General features: G+C 43.1%; 2 protein-coding genes across 6 annotated transcripts in view; one reads left to right on the top strand and one right to left on the bottom strand.

Annotated features, from left to right (window-relative positions):
- LOC100678286 overlaps nucleotides 1–4,140 on the top strand; it is a 161,613-nt gene extending 157,473 nt beyond the window's left edge. For 2 of the 4 annotated variants that reach the window (XM_016989459.3, XM_008218625.4), the window contains exons 11-14: nucleotides 42–292; nucleotides 405–638; nucleotides 704–854; nucleotides 2,252–4,140. In XM_016989459.3, coding sequence (XP_016844948.1) covers nucleotides 42–292; nucleotides 405–638; nucleotides 704–854; nucleotides 2,252–2,517 — 902 coding nt within the window. In that variant the 3' untranslated portion in view covers nucleotides 2,518–4,140. Of the gene's footprint in view, nucleotides 1–41; nucleotides 293–404; nucleotides 639–703; nucleotides 855–1,716 lie in introns of all 4 variants that reach the window. The other 2 variants (XM_016989461.3, XM_016989460.3) reach the window with 2 other exon arrangements.
- On the bottom strand, nucleotides 3,307–20,128 carry LOC100117457 (CD63 antigen). 2 transcript variants are annotated; one of them, XM_008218626.4, is made up of 5 exons: nucleotides 19,503–20,128; nucleotides 5,865–6,056; nucleotides 5,589–5,765; nucleotides 5,284–5,502; nucleotides 3,307–5,192 (listed from the first exon to the last, which is right to left on the bottom strand). In XM_008218626.4, exons 1-5 carry the CDS (start codon nucleotides 19,560–19,562, stop codon nucleotides 5,118–5,120), a joined length of 723 nt encoding a protein of 240 aa, XP_008216848.1. In that variant the 5' UTR covers nucleotides 19,563–20,128; the 3' UTR covers nucleotides 3,307–5,117. The 2 variants fall into 2 exon arrangements, with proteins under 2 accessions (XP_008216848.1, XP_001601690.1); XM_001601640.6 differs by lacking the exon at nucleotides 19,503–20,128 and adding an exon at nucleotides 13,121–13,578.
- Between the last annotated feature and the right edge of the window lie 484 nt (nucleotides 20,129–20,612).

The following is a 20,612-nucleotide window of genomic DNA, read 5'->3' as shown; positions in this document are numbered from 1 at the left end:
GGGGTCGCATTGAATTCTAACGTGAAATTTTTTTAATGCAGCAGCGGACGCAACGCCGGATGCCGTCAATTCGGACGATATGTCGGACGAAGCGAAGGACGGCTTCACGGAAAAGTCGAACCAAGACCTGCTGGACGAGATACCCGTGCCTCCTATGGCTCCGGAGGAGAGGATCGTCAGCGCGGTCGCCTGTAACGGTGGCGTTTCCTACACCAGTGTTCAGCCCTCGGAGCTCGGCGCTGTTCCCGAGGAGGATGAGGAAGCCGCGACCTCGTCGACGCCGAGCACAGTTGTACGTATATTCCAATAATAAAGTTTGACTATTGTGAAAATGTTCTGATTTTATTAATCCAAGAGATCTGTTGTCGGTAAAGAAAATTCTGTAACTGAATCCGAATTCACAGGTCAGTCCGGCCAGAGCCTCCGTGTTCGTCGAGGGCAGAGATCGCTCTCTGAGCTTCCACGAGCGCGCCACCTCCAAAGACGTGATAGACGAGCTGAACAGGATGATCCGAAGCGGAGACGACAATCCCTCTAGGCAGGACTCCCACGTGGCCTTGGAAAAGCTCGACCTCGCCTGCTGCTGCCCGACCGGCTGGGTTCATGTCGAACGGGACATCGACTTTACCGACCCAAAGGTACGTATACTCAACGTTTAATGATCAACGAACCGATCATTATTCATTCACCTTATTTTCTGCAGGCTAGAGCTAATCTATTGGACGTGATGCTGGCCAGCAGCGAAAGCTCGTCGGCGACCTCCAGCAGCGGCTCGGCGGGCAGTGATTCGGGCGACGAGCCCACCGACTATCGGCACCTGCACAGACTCCATCGATATCGGCGCCAAAAGAAAGGTAGTTATCCTTTCCGCACAGAGTGAAAAAGAAAAAGTCCCTCGACACCCCCAACCAAATCTTTCGCTATGAGTATATTAACTGGCCACGTCTAGTCGCCGATAATACTTTTTATTTTGCATTTCGCTGCAGTGCAAAGAGACTGCGATTTCGAATGACGAATGCTTCTGCTTGTTATGATGTACATAGACTATCGCATCAATTTTTTTGCCGATGAGAGATTCATTCTAGAGTAGCGGCAGGCTTTTTGCTTGGATATACAAAGCGATACGCTTTTACGCCAGCTTTTTCTCGTAACAATGTTTGTTATTAATCTTGCATACACAGTTCCCTACTTACACATCGATTGCGTTGTGAATAATAACTTTACAGTATATATTTATGTATACAGAGTTGTATGTGTGTGTGTGTGTGTGTGTCTGTTGCATTTGTCCAAACGCTATATTCTACTCACTCTTTGTTCTTTTTTCCTCAATTCTCTCTTTCTCCACGTAGATTGAACAATTCTCGGGGATCATTTCAAAAGTATTTGAAGGATTATCAAAGCCAAGAGGCTAAACTTTCACGCGTGGCTGTATTTCTACGCTATAGAAAACTTTCCATTCGCACGTAGCTTTATACGGAGTATTATAACTTGAAACGACGACATTGTTTCAAAGTAAAACAATGAGTGCAGTCGATGAACTTCAAACGCTTTTGAACTCTAAAAATGATCCAACGTTTAAGAACCGTTACACTATATAACAACATTATAATGTATATTACTAATAAGTAATATTTCTATATATTTTAAAACAAAGTCGAAATTTGCTATAAATATAAATTATTTTTTTTTCTTTTCTTTTTTTCAATCTTCAAAAAGCAGACAGGTTAAAACCGAAAGAGAGAGACCTAAGTGACAGATGCATCCACGGAGGAACAATTGGATAAGACGGGGTGCGTGAGAAAAAAACGAACGTACGCAAAATTGTAATAGGCAATGAAATGGAGAAAGAGAGAAGGCAAATAATACTTGTAAGAGAGCTAAGCCAAGCTACTCTCAGTGTTTGCTAGCGCTGCTAAATATACAGAAGTTGGCAAGTATCCTAAAAGCAAGCTGTACATACGAATGATAGTTTCTATCGAAAAGCATATTTTCTTACGATACACGTGTACTTACTCGTTTTTTAAATCAAACACAATAGCGCGGGAAGCGAACAATCAAAATATTTTTCAATCAAATCAAACACCGGCCTAAACGAGAAGTTTCATTTGTCATTCCTCTTTTTGATACGAAAGTCGTGTACTCGAACGATAACTTGCCAACTTGTGGTTGCTGTAAAAAAACTGCGAGAAGCTAGTAACTAGATGAGCGAGTAAAAGATTGAGAGCGGAATAAGCAGGCTTGGTTTCTCCAGCGTCGGCAGTCCAGGCCCAGCGTGTACTACGGCTACCCTCGAACTGGGGCTCGGCGAGGCCCTCGATCATCGGTCGAGGCGGTGAGTTCTTCGTGCGCTACGGCGACAAGGAGCGCGAGGCCGTAGCCTCCTTCGACTTCCTCAACGACATTCCCGTGGTGCAACACCGTTACAGCGCTGTCGGCTCCTCGGACTCGGAGCTGACGAGCGGTAGCCTCCCGGACCTCGTCGACTCGCCAGACCGCATGAAAGTCTCGCCGCTGTGAAGGATCCGCTGCTGCCACAGCTGATATCGTGATGTCCTGGACAAGCGATCGATATTGTGATTTTATCATTTTTTAATAAAAAAGAGAGAGCTATGGAAAGAGGATGTTGAAGCGACGACGATAGAGTATAGATTTAAGCGACTTCTGAGAGAAATTGCGTGCAGTTGGCTCGGTCCGTGATCGAGTCCACGTGCGAGAATGTGAGAGTAATTCTTTTGTACTGATGTGACGCGGCTGCAGTTTTTAACGACTTGTAAGATAGAAAAAAGAAACTACATACTTAAGAGTAACTACGTCCTCATACGTAAAACGAACTAGTTAGCCGAATTTCATCCCATGAGTATAAAGTGCGCCTTATGCATTTATTTATTATTATTTTTATCATCCTATTCACGGCATCGCTGTACGATCTATTTATTTATAAAGAGTATGCATATATATACACATTATTTTATATTACACTCGGAACAAACTGTGCACGTGAATGATTTATCTATTTTTTTTGTCCTCGAAGGATAGAATTCAGCATAACTCTTGACTCGTTTTACGCAATTTCATTCACCGGAGTGAATGTACGACGAAATTCGTAAATTAATCTATATTTTTTAGCATCGAGATGTAGGAATAATAAACGCCTAGCGCATATTTTTATTTATTACGAGTACTTTCTTTACTTTGACAGATCGTTATTTATTGAAAACCATCTCATAAGGGATTCTCAGTATCAACTTCAATCAAACAAAGATTGTAATCCAAATATGAATTTCACGAGTATATGAAACCTGCGTATAACTTTAATATTTATTCGTTTCGAGTCACATTTGTAAACTTATACAGAAACATGTTCCTTCATTGAGTCTTGTCCTTTAAATATTTTTTCATTTGTATTTCTGTACTTTAAGAAAGGACACTCAACTCTAACTTTCCTTACTATGCAAGAAGTCAACCGATGAAATTTGAAAAAAAATTGAAAACTATTTAACAGTAATGTACTCTTGAAATAATATTTTGTAGTCGATAGTAAGTGTCTTAGTGAAAAGTACGTATTACAAAAGAAGCGAAAGTAATAGACTCAACTTGTGCGAACATCATGCAGTACACCCCAAGAAACTTACTTTAGCTTGGAAAAATATTTACAGTTGGTCAAATTACTACAATAGTTTCACTAACTAGTACATAATGTTTACTATTTACTCATAGCATTGTGAGTTGAAAGAATGGAAATACCTATTTTACATTACATGTTAGGCACGATAAATAGTTTGGAGGTATATTGAAAACAATATTAAATTTTTAAAGGCCGTGGCTTACAGAACCCACTTTAAAAAGCGAACACTTTGTTGATGAAGTATGCTTTATCTATTATGAGTTGCTTAGCATGCCAAATTTTTCCAAACGCGAAGCATAAGTACATGAGTAATAGTGATAAAGTGCGTAATTTATTCTGAATTTCGTAGCAGTTAATAACAGTATGAAAGTTAGATATTTTTTGAGTACAAACTCAGTTACTTTATAATCAGCTGATTCTGAGTACGAAACAAAATTTGTAAATAGTATGTATAATAGAGAACAGATGTAAGTTATACCTTATCTTAAACTTAATAAATAACGACAATATACTTATATTCTTGGTACTTCATTAACATTCTTGACACCCTCAACATCATGCGACGACGTCTCATATTAGTAATTGAAAAAGAACAGACATTTCTTCACAAAATAATTTTATTTTTCAAGCGTGCAAAATCTTTTACTAACATTAAACTGATCAAATTCGACACTGAACGCGCAATATAAAATGAAACGGACAATATACTATTTTCAAATATTTCGTATATATACTTTTATATATATTCGTATGAAAAAAGTATTTCAAGACAACTGGTTTATCAACTATTAGTGTTATACATAATACCTTAAATCTAAACTTCAGTAGCAAAAAATGTATATTGAACCCTGCACGGATTCAACGTGCCATATATTATATTTTTAATTCAAACAATTTCGTTGATTCACAAGTTTGTTAGTTACAAAAAAATATATATGTGTATTCGTGAACAATAATTTTGAATACAAATTGCAAGATGCATGTCTTTTTATTACAAACGATGAGAATGTGTTAAGAGCTTTCTATATTAACTGTAAGAAAATTCAATCAAATGAGGTAAAGCTTCGTGTTCCTTAACAGACTAAATATTCATACTGTACGGTCAGACGTTATTGATATTATTAATATTATTTGTTTTTAACATTTATTGATCAATCGTTAAAATCTGGCAATTATATGAGAACCATATAATATCTCAATGTAGTTTAATTTTTCTTTCAGTTGCATTGCATAGATAAATCTTGAATGAAAAAGTCACTTTTATGACATCTCGATAAATAGGTAGTAGTCTTACAAATAGTACTTTCACAAGTAGCGCAGGTACATGCTATTTTTCATTCCGAGAAAACATGAACTTAGAGCTTAGTGATTTTCCATCTTATACTTTCAGTGTTTGGCGCTCACTTTTTTTATTCGTTAACCTATCATTTAGGATAAAGTAGAAAACTTCTGGTTGAAGAAATTAAAGCTTTCGTGCCTTTTCGTTTGCTGTTTAAACTTTGTATCCTCGGCGTTGAACGTTTCGTATCGAATTCGCAAGGCAGAAGGAGAAGATTATGCCAATCAGCTGGAGGAGAGAAAAATTGTGCAAATGAGTAAACTGAAGGATTCGAATTAAATCATCATGTTTTTTTTCTAATCAGATTTAAAATACACACCTCTACGACGGCAATGCCAATGGCCAAACCGGCCAAGCCATTTGAGAACTTCTTGTATAGGGTGTAGACTTTGTCGCGGCAGCCGTCGTGGAACTTGATTTGATCAACGGAGCACGTCTTGCCTTCGTTGATGTCGCAGCAAGAGTAAGGAATGCTTCCATTTATATTTTTGTCGTTGTTTGTGTAGTCTCTGTAACTGTTGTATCCACAGCACTGGGCCTGCAAGCAATACGTCGAAGCAAACATTATTTTTACAATCATTCAAGTCCAAGACAATAGAAATTTTCATAGGTTCGTATACGTACGAATGTTTGCATGGCATTGACGGCGTCCTGGTACTTCTTGTCGTCGAAGTACTTGTTGACCATATCGTGTATAAGGTCTTCGATCTTACCCTTGGAATCGTCTCCCTTGAATTGGACAAATGCATACGCGGCTACGGCAACTTGGATGACGAGCAGAGTCAACAGCAGCACGGCAAACTGTATCCATGGAAAAAATCGTTAATTTATCTTCAGCATACCCGTATAACTTCTTCGTAGTAGCGAAGTTAACATAATTTTATCATAATATGTGCTTACAGTAATGATCATGCAGTGGCTTTCGCGAATGGCTCCGCAGCATCCGAAGAAGGCGATGATGAAGATGACAGCGCCAACGATTATGAGAACAGTTATGGGCATCGAAGTTGGAATTTCAGGTGTAGCCGTCTTCACGTCGGATATGGCTATCTGCAGCAGGATGCCGCATATCAAAATCGCCAATCCTCCCAACTGCAAAAGAAAGTTGTTTTTAGCTTTAATTTTCAAGCTATACTCTTAGCGTTATTTTAGCGGCAATATGCGGATTTTAAATTCGCCTACACAAATTTATCGCAATACACGTATCGTAATTATAATAACGTTACACGCCAATCTCGCATATGATTTTACAAGCATCCAAAGAACAATCCGCGCATTCATATGCGAATGTTCAAAGCGCAACTCGCGGCAAGTATACATACAAATTAAGTACGAAACGAGCCACGTTATACACGCGCAATATTCGCACGTAATACACAGCAAGAGAGAGAGAGAGAGAGAGAGAGAGAGAGAGGACAGTTCAGAAAGCCGAGCGTTAACAGCGCGGCACGACTCCGACTCGATGATGACATCATCGGGAGCACGTACAAAAGTTGCTCCGACTCGTGTGTGGTTTCTATATATGTATACGTATATAGCACCGCATACACATACGATCTCGCCATCGCACAGTACGTACAGTCCCCCTCCTCTCTCTCTCTCTCTCTCTCTCTCTCTCTCTCTCTCTCTCTCTCTCTCTCTCTCTCTGTGAAATAACGTATCTCAACTGTACGCTTCGATGCAGTACGCGCGTATGGATAGAGATACCGCGCTGTGTGTTTTTTTTTTCTCTCGGCGCAGGTATTGCGCGCGAGTGAGTCAGATAAGGAAAAAAGGATATTCCCCGAAATTTTCATCCACACATATCACCTTCTCGATATTTTTATCGCGGCGAGAGGGGTATCCCCGCATATCGCGTGTAAAGTTTTTCGAACATATGGGCTGCACACTGCAGTTTCGCGGTAAAAACCGAGGCGCGCATTAATTGAAGTTTTCGCGAATTTCAGTTTGGGGAAGCTCTACCTATGTGGAGGGTATCGTATACACAGCGCCGACAACCTTTCATCGGTGCAGAAAAAAGGGAGTACAAAAGCAAAGCCGTTCCGATACATCCAGTTCCGCCCATCACTGATTGCACGCAGTGACGTGATGGAACGAGAGCTATATTGTACGTGCGCGATGCGCGAGAAATATTTTCCTTGACTGTTCCGCGTAGTATACTGAGTCATACTGAAAAATTCCGCGCGCTGCGATTATTCCGTGAAAACTCGGCTCTTTTTCGCTCTGTACATGTAAGAGAAAAAGAATCCCGAATTTCGCCCCTTGTTATCCCTCGGTGCGAAAGCCACGGCGTTTAAGTAGTCCAAGGAGCTATCGATTTCGCGTCCCCTCCTATCCCTCTGTCTTTGTGCGACTGCGTGTGTGCGTGTGTCTTTCTGTCTGAAGGTGACGACTCGTACACACACACACACACACATATACGTGCGCGAGATGCCCATCACCCATCGGTCTCAGTTTCTCGGTTGCCAAGGTATAATATACCTGTAGCGCTTGAGAGAGTTACGTCAGCTTCTGTGGGGAGTGTACGTAACCGAGGCGCGCAACATATAAGTAGCTTGATTGCGATATATCATGATCGATCAGCCGGTGTGTATAGCGGGTATGTTGACTGCACGCGCGCGACGGCGATATAGGTGTATATAGACTCTCTCTCTCTCTCTCTCTCTCTCTCTCTCTCTCTCTCTCTCTCTCTCTCTCTCTCTCTCTCTTGGGGTCAATGAAACGGCCGAGCCAAGTTCAACGTTTTCTAGGATAAGAGAATAACAAAGGCTTCTTCTTCGCGCCGCTGTATACATCGCGTACACTTCAAGCCGTGAAATTGGAGGACGAATAATATTCGCTTTTTACGTAACGAGACTTTGCACTGACGAAATTCGCGCTAATTTTCAATTAGACGTCTTAGCGACGCTACACAAAGCGACGGGGCTTACTTAGCACCGAGCGTTGCACGCGCGAAAAGATAATCCTAAACAAACGCTTACAGCAGATAATACACACTCGCGCGCGAGTGAATCATCTCATAGCGCAAGGCTGATTCATTTTTACCAAGCGCGTTCGCTTTTTTCCAAATTTCGCGCGAATAACACGCGCCGCAGGTAAAACGCGTAAAACGGCGGCAGAGCGTCGAGGAGTGCAAATAAAAAAAGAGTACATTAACTCGGAAATTAGCATTTAAAAAGGCAAACCACTCGCTCGCCTACACACAATGGCTCCGAGCGCGAGAGAGCGAGTATAGAACAAAAGTGCAGTACTAGAAATATACGACGCACACAGCGCAAAAGGCTCGCGTGATGTGTCCCTTCCCATCGATTTCTCACTCTTCGTGGCTTTTTTTCGCGCGCACGTGCAAATAATTCATCCGGTGGCACGTTAACCGACTTCCGTCGATCTATAGCTCTCTCGTCGTTGTAATATAGGTTCACACACACACACACACGAGTATATACGCGTACGTAACGACGTGTATACATATATTGCGTGAGAGGTGCTCTCTCTCTCTCTCTCTCTCTCTCTCTCTCTCTCTCTCTCTCTCTCTCTCTCTCTCTCTCTCGGCTGCAGAGCCACATACGTTTTTATCATCGGACACGTCCAGTGCAAATGCGCCGTATGAAGATAAACATCGCTCTCTCGCTATATACTGTGTGTCGTCCCCTGTACTATACAGGATCAATTGCATAATTCGCACAACCTAACGACGAGCTTTTCCCTTTTACGCTCCGCAGCGTTACAGGCGCGAGCTTTACGGGAAAGCGCTTGATTAAACCGCCTTCCTTCCTCGACCGCCTCGTCGTCGTCTTTTTTTTAACGTTTTCTCGTTCGAGATTGTAAATCATCTCGCGAGCTTTATCCGAGGCCGAGCAGTCGTATTTCGAGTCCCAGGCGTATATAAACACAGAAGCGCGGCCCAGAGTCGTGTAGTAGCTTTAAAAATAGAAGCTGTACGCTCTCTATGCGAGAAACGTGTTTCAACGGGAGGAGGAAGAAAAATCTCGGCCACAGAGAGAGAGATAGAGAGAGAGAGAACTCGATCGGCAGTTGGTCAATTGCGATCCCCGACTCGACTTTGGCGCCATTTAGAATCTGGCGCACGCGGTATGTGCACGTTATGAGAGAGTACCTGTAGAGTCGTTTTAATTCCGCCGAGCGATTTTGTCTGTACGTGCGGCCGAATATTTGCGCCCTTTATGCACTCGCTGATGGTGAAGTGGAGTTTGCGAATAATTTCATTCGTTGCGGAATTTTCGACTCGAATTTGGTTTATTACACGGTAATGCATAACGATGCGCCGATACGGCAAGTATAGTAAGTAGCTTTGCTCGTTCACGTATTACGAATCAGAACAACTATAAAGCTCGAATATTTTATTCCGACGACGATAATGCAACAATCGCGCGGAATAATGAGTTCGATCGAATCGACGAGAGGCTTTTCATGCACGGCTAATTGCTGTTTGCGAAAGCTTCTATCCATACGAAATGAAAATTGCGTATTACTTATTAACCGCCCTTTTCTCTTACACTTGAGCCGAACGCACATTCGCGTATGGATAAAAAAAAGTCGAATAATCGATGCTTCGTTTTGCGTAATACACACGCCGAGCGCGGAAAGCATTGAACTCTCGCGATGCAACGAGGAGCGGAATGGAATTCGCGAATAATATTAGTGAATAGCGATGAGTATGCGCGCGTGCCGTTAATTAGACTCGAAAGCTCAACGCGCCCCGGCGATTATTAGCTTCGGAACTTCGATTACCGAAGCTGTATTATTCTCCGAAATCGAAATTACAAGGAGGATTATATTTTTTTCTCGTGCACCGTCGACAAATTGCTCTATGGTAACTTTTAATACGAATCGATCACATATCCTATATACTCATAGAAGCGGCTTAACTCAACGAATTTCATCAGCGCAAGTGACGGAAAATAAAAGCACGACGACGGTCGATGGAAGAAAATTACAGCCCGAATAATATCGCCCTTTTCAAAGTTACATACACTTTGTATAAATAAGCCGCATAAGCGCTCGGTGTAGTATGTAAAAAAGTGGCGAGGAAAAATGAACGATGAGGCGCCCCGCCCATACGCGCGTATAGACGTGTATACAGGTATATATACATATATTAAGCATAGAGCAGGAGCGCGCGGAGATCGCGATGAAAATCTCCAGTACCGCGCGACCTTCGCTCGAACGTTTCTGCGCGTCACTCTCCTCGCGAGGTAATGCCTCGCATCCCGCTGATGCACTGACTATTGTCACACCGCATCGACTGAGCACACAGAGATACCTATACGCAACGCTTCGGATGTTTATGATTAGCGAATCGACTGCGCCCGATGTTTACACAGTCGCCGCGGCGATAGAAAAAATGTGCGCGCTAGAGGTCGAGAAAAGGATACGTTGGTGCGGGAAGTATTGTTTATTTTTTTCGAGTTGACGATTCGAGAAGGTGGTTCGCGCCACGTGCAGGATGTTAAGAAAATAGCCAACGGGAAGCAATTTTGCACTTTGACTACACTTTGCTCGAATATCCATTGATTTTTCCTTTGGAAATTAGCGCTTGGAGCGCACTGCACACGAGACTGAGCCAGTCACCTCACGCTGTGAATTATTTAGATATGATTTTTCTCTGGAATTGACGTGGAACAGTCATCCGGAGTAGTTTTCAATTATTGCATGTTTTCACATCGCTTCGAACGACTGAATGTCTTTCTATGTTCCAATTGAAATATCATGTTTTTATTCGATGAGCAGCAGGAGAATGAGTCTCATCGTGTCAATTGTTAAAACACTTGGAGCTATTAGTGTGAAAAATTGAGGAGCAAATTAAAAGCCGATCGAATCGAGCACGCCGCGACTTTAATTCGAGCATAAAATAGTATTCCGAATGTACCTCTGAATGTAAAAATATGTTTTAATTTTCGCACGCATTTTTTTACGCATTCGCATTTTCGTATAAATTCAAGAAATCAAATAAATGCCGATTTACAACTCATTCGAGCGAAATCAAAGGAAGCGTGTGAAAAAATACGAGGGAAAGGTAATACCCGTTGACGGCTCATGTATTATAACGTTCTCGTTTGTTATTTATATCTCCTCTCAAAATCGAGAGACTGACCGATGCCAAATTTATATTCCGCTCTTTTTATGCGATTCTTTTGCCAATGACGCATTGCGGTAATAATAATAATAATTGCAACGCGACAAAAGAAACTCTTCGAGCGCGTTTTCCTGCAGATTATTTATGTCATAGGGCAATCAAAAATATCCGTGCTATCACGAATTACTAGTATGTGCTTATTTTCAAATTCATCAATACTGCCTTCACCTCGACAATTCCACAAGCTCGGTAAGCGCCGAGACCATCAATACATGTCCGGATAAGAGATAAGCATAGTTAAACGCAAAAATTATTCACGAAGCTAATTTTGATGCTCGTTTTACACAGCCGCGAGACTATTTTTTTTTGTTTACGTAATTCGCCGTCGAAGCTTTGAAAATTTTCATTCCCACAAAAATAATACACTCCGATACGAAATTAAGTATACATAAGAAGTAATTTCCAGAGCTATTCATTAGCCCGCGCGATTCATATGGCATCACAACTCGTTTGTATTCGCGTCGGGGGCTCTTGGCTACATTCGACCCACACACCATATATAATTATATAATTCCGTATATCACTCTAAAGAGACTCCTTAACGCCCGACATCCTCTGGAGAGTTCTAAGCCTGTGAAATACTCTCGCGTATAGTACAGTGTGTGGTATACAGCACTAATGTAAACGCATATCCTAATGTACGAAAAAAAGCGGCTTTGTGTTTCCCTGCGCGTGTCCTGTATATAATACGCGGTCACGTGCATGACACAGAGAGAGAGAGAGAGAGAGAGAGAGAGAGAGAGAGAGAGGGGTGCGGAAAAGCCCCGAAATTCGAGGGGAGCGCGACATCCGCGTAACGAATGCGTTTTACGACATCGGGTTTTTCCGCTCTTTGTCGTCCTCGTGCCGCTTGTCTTACTCATCTCCCGCATGACGTATACTACTTACATACACGTAGAGGCGTATCGCGCAAAGGGCTGCGCGCCGATAACAGATATATATTATACATCCTCTCGCAGAATCCGAATCTGACGTATGCGCGTATATATAGACACCGGCGCGTCTTATAATACGCGCGCGCTACGCGAGAGAGGATTATAAGCGTCGAAGGAAGGCCGGTTGTGATCCCCTTCTTTCCGAACGCGCGCGCTGTTGTCAAGTCGCCGCTCTCGCGCTGCTATATCTCTCTTTCTTCGTGTCTCTCTTTCTCTCTCAATCTGGAGGAGCGCGCGGGCAGCTCTCTCGAGGAAAAGGAAAGGAATGCGCGTACCACGGCTTCTCTCTCTCTCTATATATATATATATATATACGTTGCTCCGAGATGCTGCCGCGGTATATAGTATTATATCTATACCTGCTACTGGCCATCTCTGGCGGCCCTCTATCTCTGGGTTATAGGATTCCCAGCAGTGAAATACCAATGTAACGCGAGGGCCTTGATGCTGAAGCGAAGAGAGAGAGAGAGAGAGAGAGAGAGAAAAAAATATCTTCCTCCGCACGAGGCACCTGTAACGCGCCGCCGCGTCATACCTTTTTTAGGAACCTGCCGCCGCGCACCGTTGCCCCTGTGTATTAATTCAATCGGTATAAGCGGCGGTTTATGTTTTCTCTCTTCGACCTTATTATTTCCTTCGTCGAGCTACTCGCGCCGCGTTGTAAACAAACTTCCTGCTCCGCAATGTCGGCTTATAGATGTCGCATATAGGAAGTCCATATGCGCGCGCGAGCGCGGCGTGGATTCGAACTCGATTCGACAATTAGACGCCGTGTGTAATTATGTTTACGTAAAGCGCGCTCGCTCTGCGTGCACTGTGTGTGTGTGTGTATCCTGCGCCGACTGTCCTTGCGTTCTAGAAAACGCTTCTGTCTATCTCTGACTCGAGCAATAACAATAAAGCGAATAAAGATCATCTGCGCATTAATTACCGCGCTCGCGCATTCCGCACTTCTCGCTATAATAGGCGCAGAGAGTAAGGAGCCGGCGAGCGCGCGCAGCTCCGGCTAAAAAAAGACTCCGTATAGTAGAACGCGCGCGTCTTGTCGTGGAAAAAACACTTACGGCGAAGAGGAAGTTGAAGATGAAGAGCAGGTACTTGATGCAGCCCGACGCGCAACTCATGTTGAAGCCGATTATTCTTCACTCGACAAAAAGAATCCAACGAAATACTCGCAACAACGCACACGAGCGATTTTTAAATATATTAAACGAAAACTATCTGTACAAGCGGCACTGGCAAACTGGCGTGTGTATATTCGATGAAACAGTCTCTCGGACGGGTAGAGAAGAGGTCAGGAACGCCGAGCGAACGGCGAGGAACTGAATAAACACACGGCGCGCGCGGCGATTAGCGTTGCGCTGCTCACGAACGCCAGAGAGCTCTCGCTCTCTCTCTCTCTCTCTCTCTCTCTCTCTCTCTCTCTCTGCGCCGGCTCTGCGATGATGCTGCTGCGGCGGCGCGCACGAGCGCCACACGCTATATACGCCGAGAGGCGTGCGGAGGAGAAAGAGAGCCGCTATATACGAAGCGAGGAAACGACAGAGACAAAGAGACTGAGAGAGAACCGAAGAAGAGGAATATAGAATGTGTATAGCTATATAGGAGCTCCAGACTGGGAGCGGGAGTCTGGAAATTCCAGATAGGTTTCTTGGGAGACGGAAGAGGAGAGAATAATGTGCGAAGGGAAATTAAAAATGGTTAGGATTTCAAAGGTTACGTGCGCGCTTCTCTCAAATGTTTTGAAATACGTATACGTATATAATGTGAATCTATCGCTGTAAGAGAACGAGCATCGAAAGCGCGTTCGATTTCGATGCTCCGAGAACGCTCAAGACGTCGTTCGGTATTTTATTCATATGCTGGTTAATAAACCGCACATATGCGCGTTGAGTTCGAAATTAAAGCTGCATTACGCGATGAGCGCTGAATTTTCCATTGGCACATCCTGCGAAACGAGAAAGTTCGATGAAGATTATATTCGCAGCCAAAATTCAAACTACTTACGTGGCGAACGATGTTATACATAAAGTTTTCAATATTTCCTTTTCAATAACTTCTTTACGGCACGTTCGGCGAGGAAAAAAAGACTATCAAAATTTTACTGGCCCGTATAGCGCGACGTGTAGGTATAAACACGCGCGTTATTTCGAAGGTTGAAATTTGAATATGATTCAACTGAATACGTCATCACGAGCGCGGGTACACAGTGTGCGCACTGACATATACATATATGTATATATATATATATAGAGTACCCATTCACTAAAACATATTTGCTCTAGCCAAGGTTGTTCTTTTTTACAGTCTGCTCCTCCCACAACTTTATCGTCTATGGCAGTTTTTCTATTATTAATTAAAATTCTGTTCGAGCACGCGCCGAAGGAAAGACATCGTACTACTGTAAAAGCTTTGGTAAATCCGCCGGTTTATATCGTGTTTATTATCGCATTTAACGTTTTTATTTATACAAAAAACAGAGCAGCGAATTCGCGTAAACTAGCATCAACTTTCATTCCTGGACAGACGATTGTTTGTTTTACTGAGAAAAACAGGAATTTCTGTTATGAAGAACAATAGAACACGTTTCCATCTGCGTATTATGTTTCGATTTTTATTCACAACAATAACAACAAAACGATATACTGGCACTTGGGTTTCATTAAAAAATTCTAAATTTAACTAACTTCTATAAAAGAGTTTGTGAATAACAAAAAGGTGTACAAGCGATTCTCACGTGGATATAAGATCGTAATTGCTTAGAAGAAGATTTATTCTTTTGCCCATAAATTTGAAGAAGGTCACAGCAGAAGATCACATACCAGGATATAGCTTTTTTCTCACAAAGATCTAATCAATTATAAATTATTTTCTATTTCAATACCACCGTAGACTGCTTCCGGCAGCATTGATTTTTTATCCTCCGTCCCAAATCTAAATCCAAATTTAGGAACCATTACCGCCTCTACAGCCGTCAGTCCAAGAGATCAATCCTTAAAATCGCTGAAAAAATTATGAGAGCCTGGATTGAAAATGATCGTTGGAAATGCGCGAATACAAAATGATGCACGAAAAGTGCATTAACCGTGAGGCAGCAGCATAAAAGCTCATCGTCAGAGCGAAGCAGCGCAAATTAAGTCCATAGGCTTGAAGGCTCCCACCTCGAGTAAACCAGAAGCTCAATTGAAGACGATTTGACAAGAGAGAATGATGCCGCCGCCTCCGTGCTCTCTCGTAGAATTAATATCAGCCAACTAGCTCTGCTACTCGCTCTCTAGCTCTTTCTCTTCTGCTAGACTACCTACAGCTTTGTCTGCAGAGTCTAGCCTGTTCATTTGCTTTCCGTGGATATACCTTCGGCTGTGTACTGCTCAACGATGTACACACCCGCAGCATAGAGAAGAGCGTTACCCTCTGCTCTCTATGGTTTATTCCACCTTTTTGAATATAAGACGCGCTACATTTCGCGAATTAAACTTACCGTTTGCATGTTTTAGGCTTGAAACTTTGTGGGATTGACTCTCGCAACGTGTTCTCTCTGATTTGTTCGAAACATTTCAGCTCACCGCGGATAAATAAGTACGCGTGAAAAAATGCAGGTCAGTTAATGCTAAACGAAATAGAATGATCCAGTAAAAATGCCTTAACGATGCTAATGAACTCTTCGAAAATAGTACGAGCCATTAGCTGAAATAAAGCGGAATACATTGGAGAGATTCGCGTAAATATTTTAACGATTGCGCGATGATAAAAGCGAGTATATATGATACTGAGCATGTGTACTTTCATAAACATCCTTCCAATCTGAAGGATGTGTTTAAAATTTTATTGCAAGCGCGTTATCTTATCGATTCCGTTTAAACAATCTGTACCCGCAAACAGCTGTTAATTTTAAGGTCGTCCCGAAGTTTAATTTTGTCACTCCTTTTAATGAAGTTTCACCATTCGCTCAGAATGTTCAGTCATTCTTTGTCACAGATACGTCGAGAAAAGATACACATCAACTCTCGGCGAATGTTTATAATAAACAAAGTTTTAACACCGCATCACTAGGTACCTAACGCGGAAACTTTTGTTTTTACAATGGCAAGCTTTGAAGCTCTCGATTGTGTGCGCTCGAGAGCGAGGAGTAAGGCTTGTCTTCCGAAAAAAGAATACGATAACTTTGCAGTGCAGTGTGAAGCGTGCGGTTTAAATTAAAAGTTCGGAAAGCTCCACATGCTGCCCGTATCGCGGAACGGTATGCCTTTAAAGAGCCGCGGATATAAGAGAAGGGGCTTTGATAAAAACTTTTTACGGACTTTTTGAAATATACGTGTTGTACGACGTGGATTGTTCGACGACGTTGACACGGGCGTAAAAAATAGAATATTTGCGCGCGGAAAAGTCGCTCTCTGGCTTTTCTCTGTTTTCGTTGAATATTATACGATAAACCTATAAGCGAAGGGAAAACACGCGCAAATTGTTCTTAATTGTGACAGACAATAGATCGAGCCAATGTGAGTGGAAGCTTTTAAGCGGTATGCGTTATGCATATATAATTAAACTTTAAGGTCAGAAAGGATATCAAGCCAAATACAATTGTGATTTGACCTCGCGTTAAACGGTCACTCGTTCGCTTACCTCAGCAAGGTAAGAAGAAGTGAAAACTCGACGAGAATACAAAGTATCCTCCGTCCTTCTATCGCTGCTTTTAACGATCGCGATAGCTTCTTTCCGAACTTGAAATGTTAGAAGCTTTCGAGTTATCGAATAAGCTTCATATATTTATTCACGACTTTCATAAGGAGAAATTACGACGAATCACTTGTTTTATTAGATACCGCTTTATCAGTCATAAGGTAGGAATCACACGTGTGACTCATCGCTGCATTGATACGTTATTGTTCTTCTAAAAGTTGTGTAACGGCTAAGAATAGAACATTTCCTAACAGTATCTAGCCGGAGATAAACGCGAGTTGTCGTCATTGGTAGAGCACCTTGTGGAGCGCTCAGTACTGCGAGGTGTTCTTGGTACGGAACGTGAAAAACAAAATTACTGCTCTCTGCAGCGCGATCTAAGGTAAAAAGCTGATGATTTATTCGATGTAAAGTAACGCGAGTAGATTGCTTCTCTAGCTTCGAATTTTATTGCGATTTTTTTTGCTCATCAAAATTTTAAGCCAGCCTCAATTTCTCAAAATGAAAACTTCTCGAAAAGTACGTGTAATAACTATAGACAAGAAAAGCAACTCTAATATACTTTCAGAAGAAGCCCCTGTAATAGTCTATATGCTGTTTTTAAGGCTCTGAACATTATTTTTAAACAACGTAAAGTTCGCCATAGCGGCATATACTATATATCAAGGAAAAAGCTTTTAGAGGTAGACTCGAACGAGCGCTAGCGCGTTTTATAATTTACCGGGCGTATTTATATTGCATTGAAATTGCGTCATTTTTTCTCTCTCACTCTGTGCGCATACTCGAATCACGTTTTTTGTTTTCAAACAGGAAAGATCCATTTCGACTCCCCTATGACTGTTATATTTTTCATTCCATACGCGCGACTCACTGATAAGAACTTCGGTGCGACTCTCTAATTAAAATTTTTTCATCCCATATACAATCGCTTCGGAATTCTACTTGAAAACTGAGCGTATCGCAAAAAGTCACTTTCGCAAGTGCCCCCCTATCGCTTTCGTTCTCGATTAGGTGTATCAATGCCCCTTCTTGTGCGCGAGCTCAAAACAAATATTTGTTTATGCCTCTTATCTCGCGCCACAGAGGCTCGATAAACTTTTTAAAACGTATAAGTGTAATATTTCGCTCCTCCGACCGTTGGCGACGAACAGCGGAATTCAAAGTTATAAGTATAATGGATAATAAAGAAATGACCATCGAGTTAGCGAGCTCTAATTTAATTTCTACTTTTTGCCGTCACCCGCGAATAGACGCGGCTATAAAAGTAAAGGAAGAGCGAGCTTCAACAGGCTTTAATGATTAACGCAATGATCCGAATAAGTCCAAGAGCGCGTTGCACAGAGGCAGGGGAAAAATAGTGCGTCGTCGTCGTCGTCGCTACAACGTTATCTTCTCTGCAGTAGGTACAACGAAGCCGTGCATTCGTCAGGAAGAATCGATATAACATAAAGCACTAGAAAGTGTATTATAGGGTAAAGTAAACCAGGGGCCGGTTCTCCCATCGGCGGGCTAAGCGAGTTTCAGCGTCGACGCAGCCGCGGTTTCCGGCTAAGTGGCCGCTCGCGCACGATGAAAATGGAAAAATCGAAGGATCGATCGACCCCCTTATTTTCTCTCTCGCGCCGCGACTGCGAGGGACCGTTTAAAAGGCAAGTCGCGTTGCGTAGATACGGTATATAGGATACTTCACTCGAAGAAAGTCTCCGGAGCGAATAAACTTTCCGCGCAGTCCTTGTCCCCGTTCTTTGCACAGAGTGTATAGCCGAAGGCGAGGCATCCGACACCGCGAGCGCGCGAACAAAAAACACAACGCACACCATCGTCATGCGCTTGTTATACATATATAGTTGTACGGAGAGTCAACCCCTTTGTTTTTTCCAAGCCAGTGAGTTCGGCGCGGCACTTGTCGTGATTCTCGATCGCGATGTTGGGGAAAAGCTTCGAGCTTGTGTATAGCCGAGCTTTAGCAAAGTTTAAATCGAGTCCGACGCACCCGAGACAAACAACAATTATTCCGATCGGAAACGAATTACTCAGGACTCGTGACGCTCCGCTGCGGAACCGGCGATGACTCATCTCCGGAAACTTCAATGAACCGCCGCCGCCGCCGCCGACGCCTCGCTGTTGTTGCAGCGGAGAGTCTTGAAATAAGATCGAAAGTCGTTTTCTCGTTTCGCGGCACTTTGTCATTTTGCTCATTACTTATAAATCCGTCAAAGTTATCCGAAAACACAGGATTTTCGAGAAGCGCAGATCTCTCGAGTCTTCTCGGAATCTAATATTGCGACAACGAGGCCGACTCTCTGTATATATATATATATATGTATACGTTTACACCGAGTTGATTGGCTGTAAGTGGAAGCACTGCTTCTCGGTATAGAAATGAATGCGAGAGATTTTCATTAAAAGCGACGGGGCGAGAAATGAGTTTATAAAATCAACGGGATTTCGTCCGGTTTAATTCGATCAGCCCCCGTCAACAGTCGGCGAGAGTTTACCGGATATTGATTACAAAATGTTTTCCTACAGCTCTATATATACACACACACACACACGCGCGCGCGCGTGCGTGTGTACAGCGTAAAAGCGTAAACTCTCGGATACATAATCCGCACTTATATACTCTGCGCGAAGCTTTGTATATACCTATATGGGCATATAGCCATAATACGCGTCATGGGAACCGGGGCACTGCGTCGCCGTTCGAAGCAACGGTCGACTTCTCGGAAAAGTAACAACGTCAAAATGCTGATATATTATACTCACGGCGAAAACGAAGTTGAATATGAAGAGCAGGTACTTGACGCACTCCATTCCGCAGTTCATCTTGACGGTTATGAGATCCTGGCTTCCTCGGGGAGAAAAAAGTCGGTTGCACTACGGCGTCCCTCTCTGTGGCAGTTGGGGGAAAATACGCAGCGTCTCGCGCGCGGCTAAATAACTCGACTGAGGCGGTGGCGGCGGCGTCGGTTATAACGAAGACAAGAGAACGAAGAAGAAGAAGAAGAAGAAGAAGAAGAGGGAGGATGGGATGCCGGCAGCAGCAACGCCGAAAAGCAAAACAGGTTACGAAACCTCTGGAATATAACGTGCGGGTTATACGCCGTTCGTCCGATCGCGACTGCGCTCTCTATGCAATGATATGGGAGAAAGGCGAGCACAACAACGCGTTGGATGCACTGTATACAGGTATATATAAGTATGCGGAGGGCGGAGTGTGCGCGCAAGCGCGAGAAGAGGGAGAGAGCAGGACAAAAAGCGACGCTCAACTCGCGTTCAACAGGTTATGTGTGTTATATGTCGCGGGGGGGGCTGTGACCGCGCGGCACCGGGGATCGAATTCGACTGACGCCGAGCCGCGAGCCGACGCGCTTTATGCTGTACACTGACTGCGCTCGAGAGTAGTAGCACTGTACATATACATACGACCGTTATCTCGCCGCGTTGGCTATACTACGACTTGCCCTCGGACTCGCCTTCCGTATACTATTCTATATACCTGTATATCTTTTTTTCCAACCGTCGTACCTTCTCGCTTTATCCGTGTCCTATATAAATAACGTTCGAAAATTCAAATTCAGCGCGGCAAGATTAAAGTAGGCAAGGACGAACAAGTCATTTACTTTTTGCGCAAAGGATATACGGCAGTATCAGAGACGCGCACGGCACATCTCGAGAGAGTTCAAAGTGCGAGCGTGACTCACTATACACACCCGCTTCTCTCTCTCTCTCTCTCTCTCTCTCTTCGCGCCTCGTCGTCGTCTAACGTAATCTGCCCACGAGGTGTTCTCGCGCGTATATATATATATAATAGTTGCACAAGAAAATATAAGCCTGATCCCATTTTCCGCAATATCCGCACGAGCGCCGCATCAG

This window comes from Nasonia vitripennis, chromosome 5 (genome assembly GCF_009193385.2).
Source record: "Nasonia vitripennis strain AsymCx chromosome 5, Nvit_psr_1.1, whole genome shotgun sequence".
NCBI lineage: Eukaryota > Metazoa > Arthropoda > Insecta > Hymenoptera > Pteromalidae > Nasonia > Nasonia vitripennis.
This window is presented reverse-complemented; position numbering and strand designations above follow the sequence as displayed.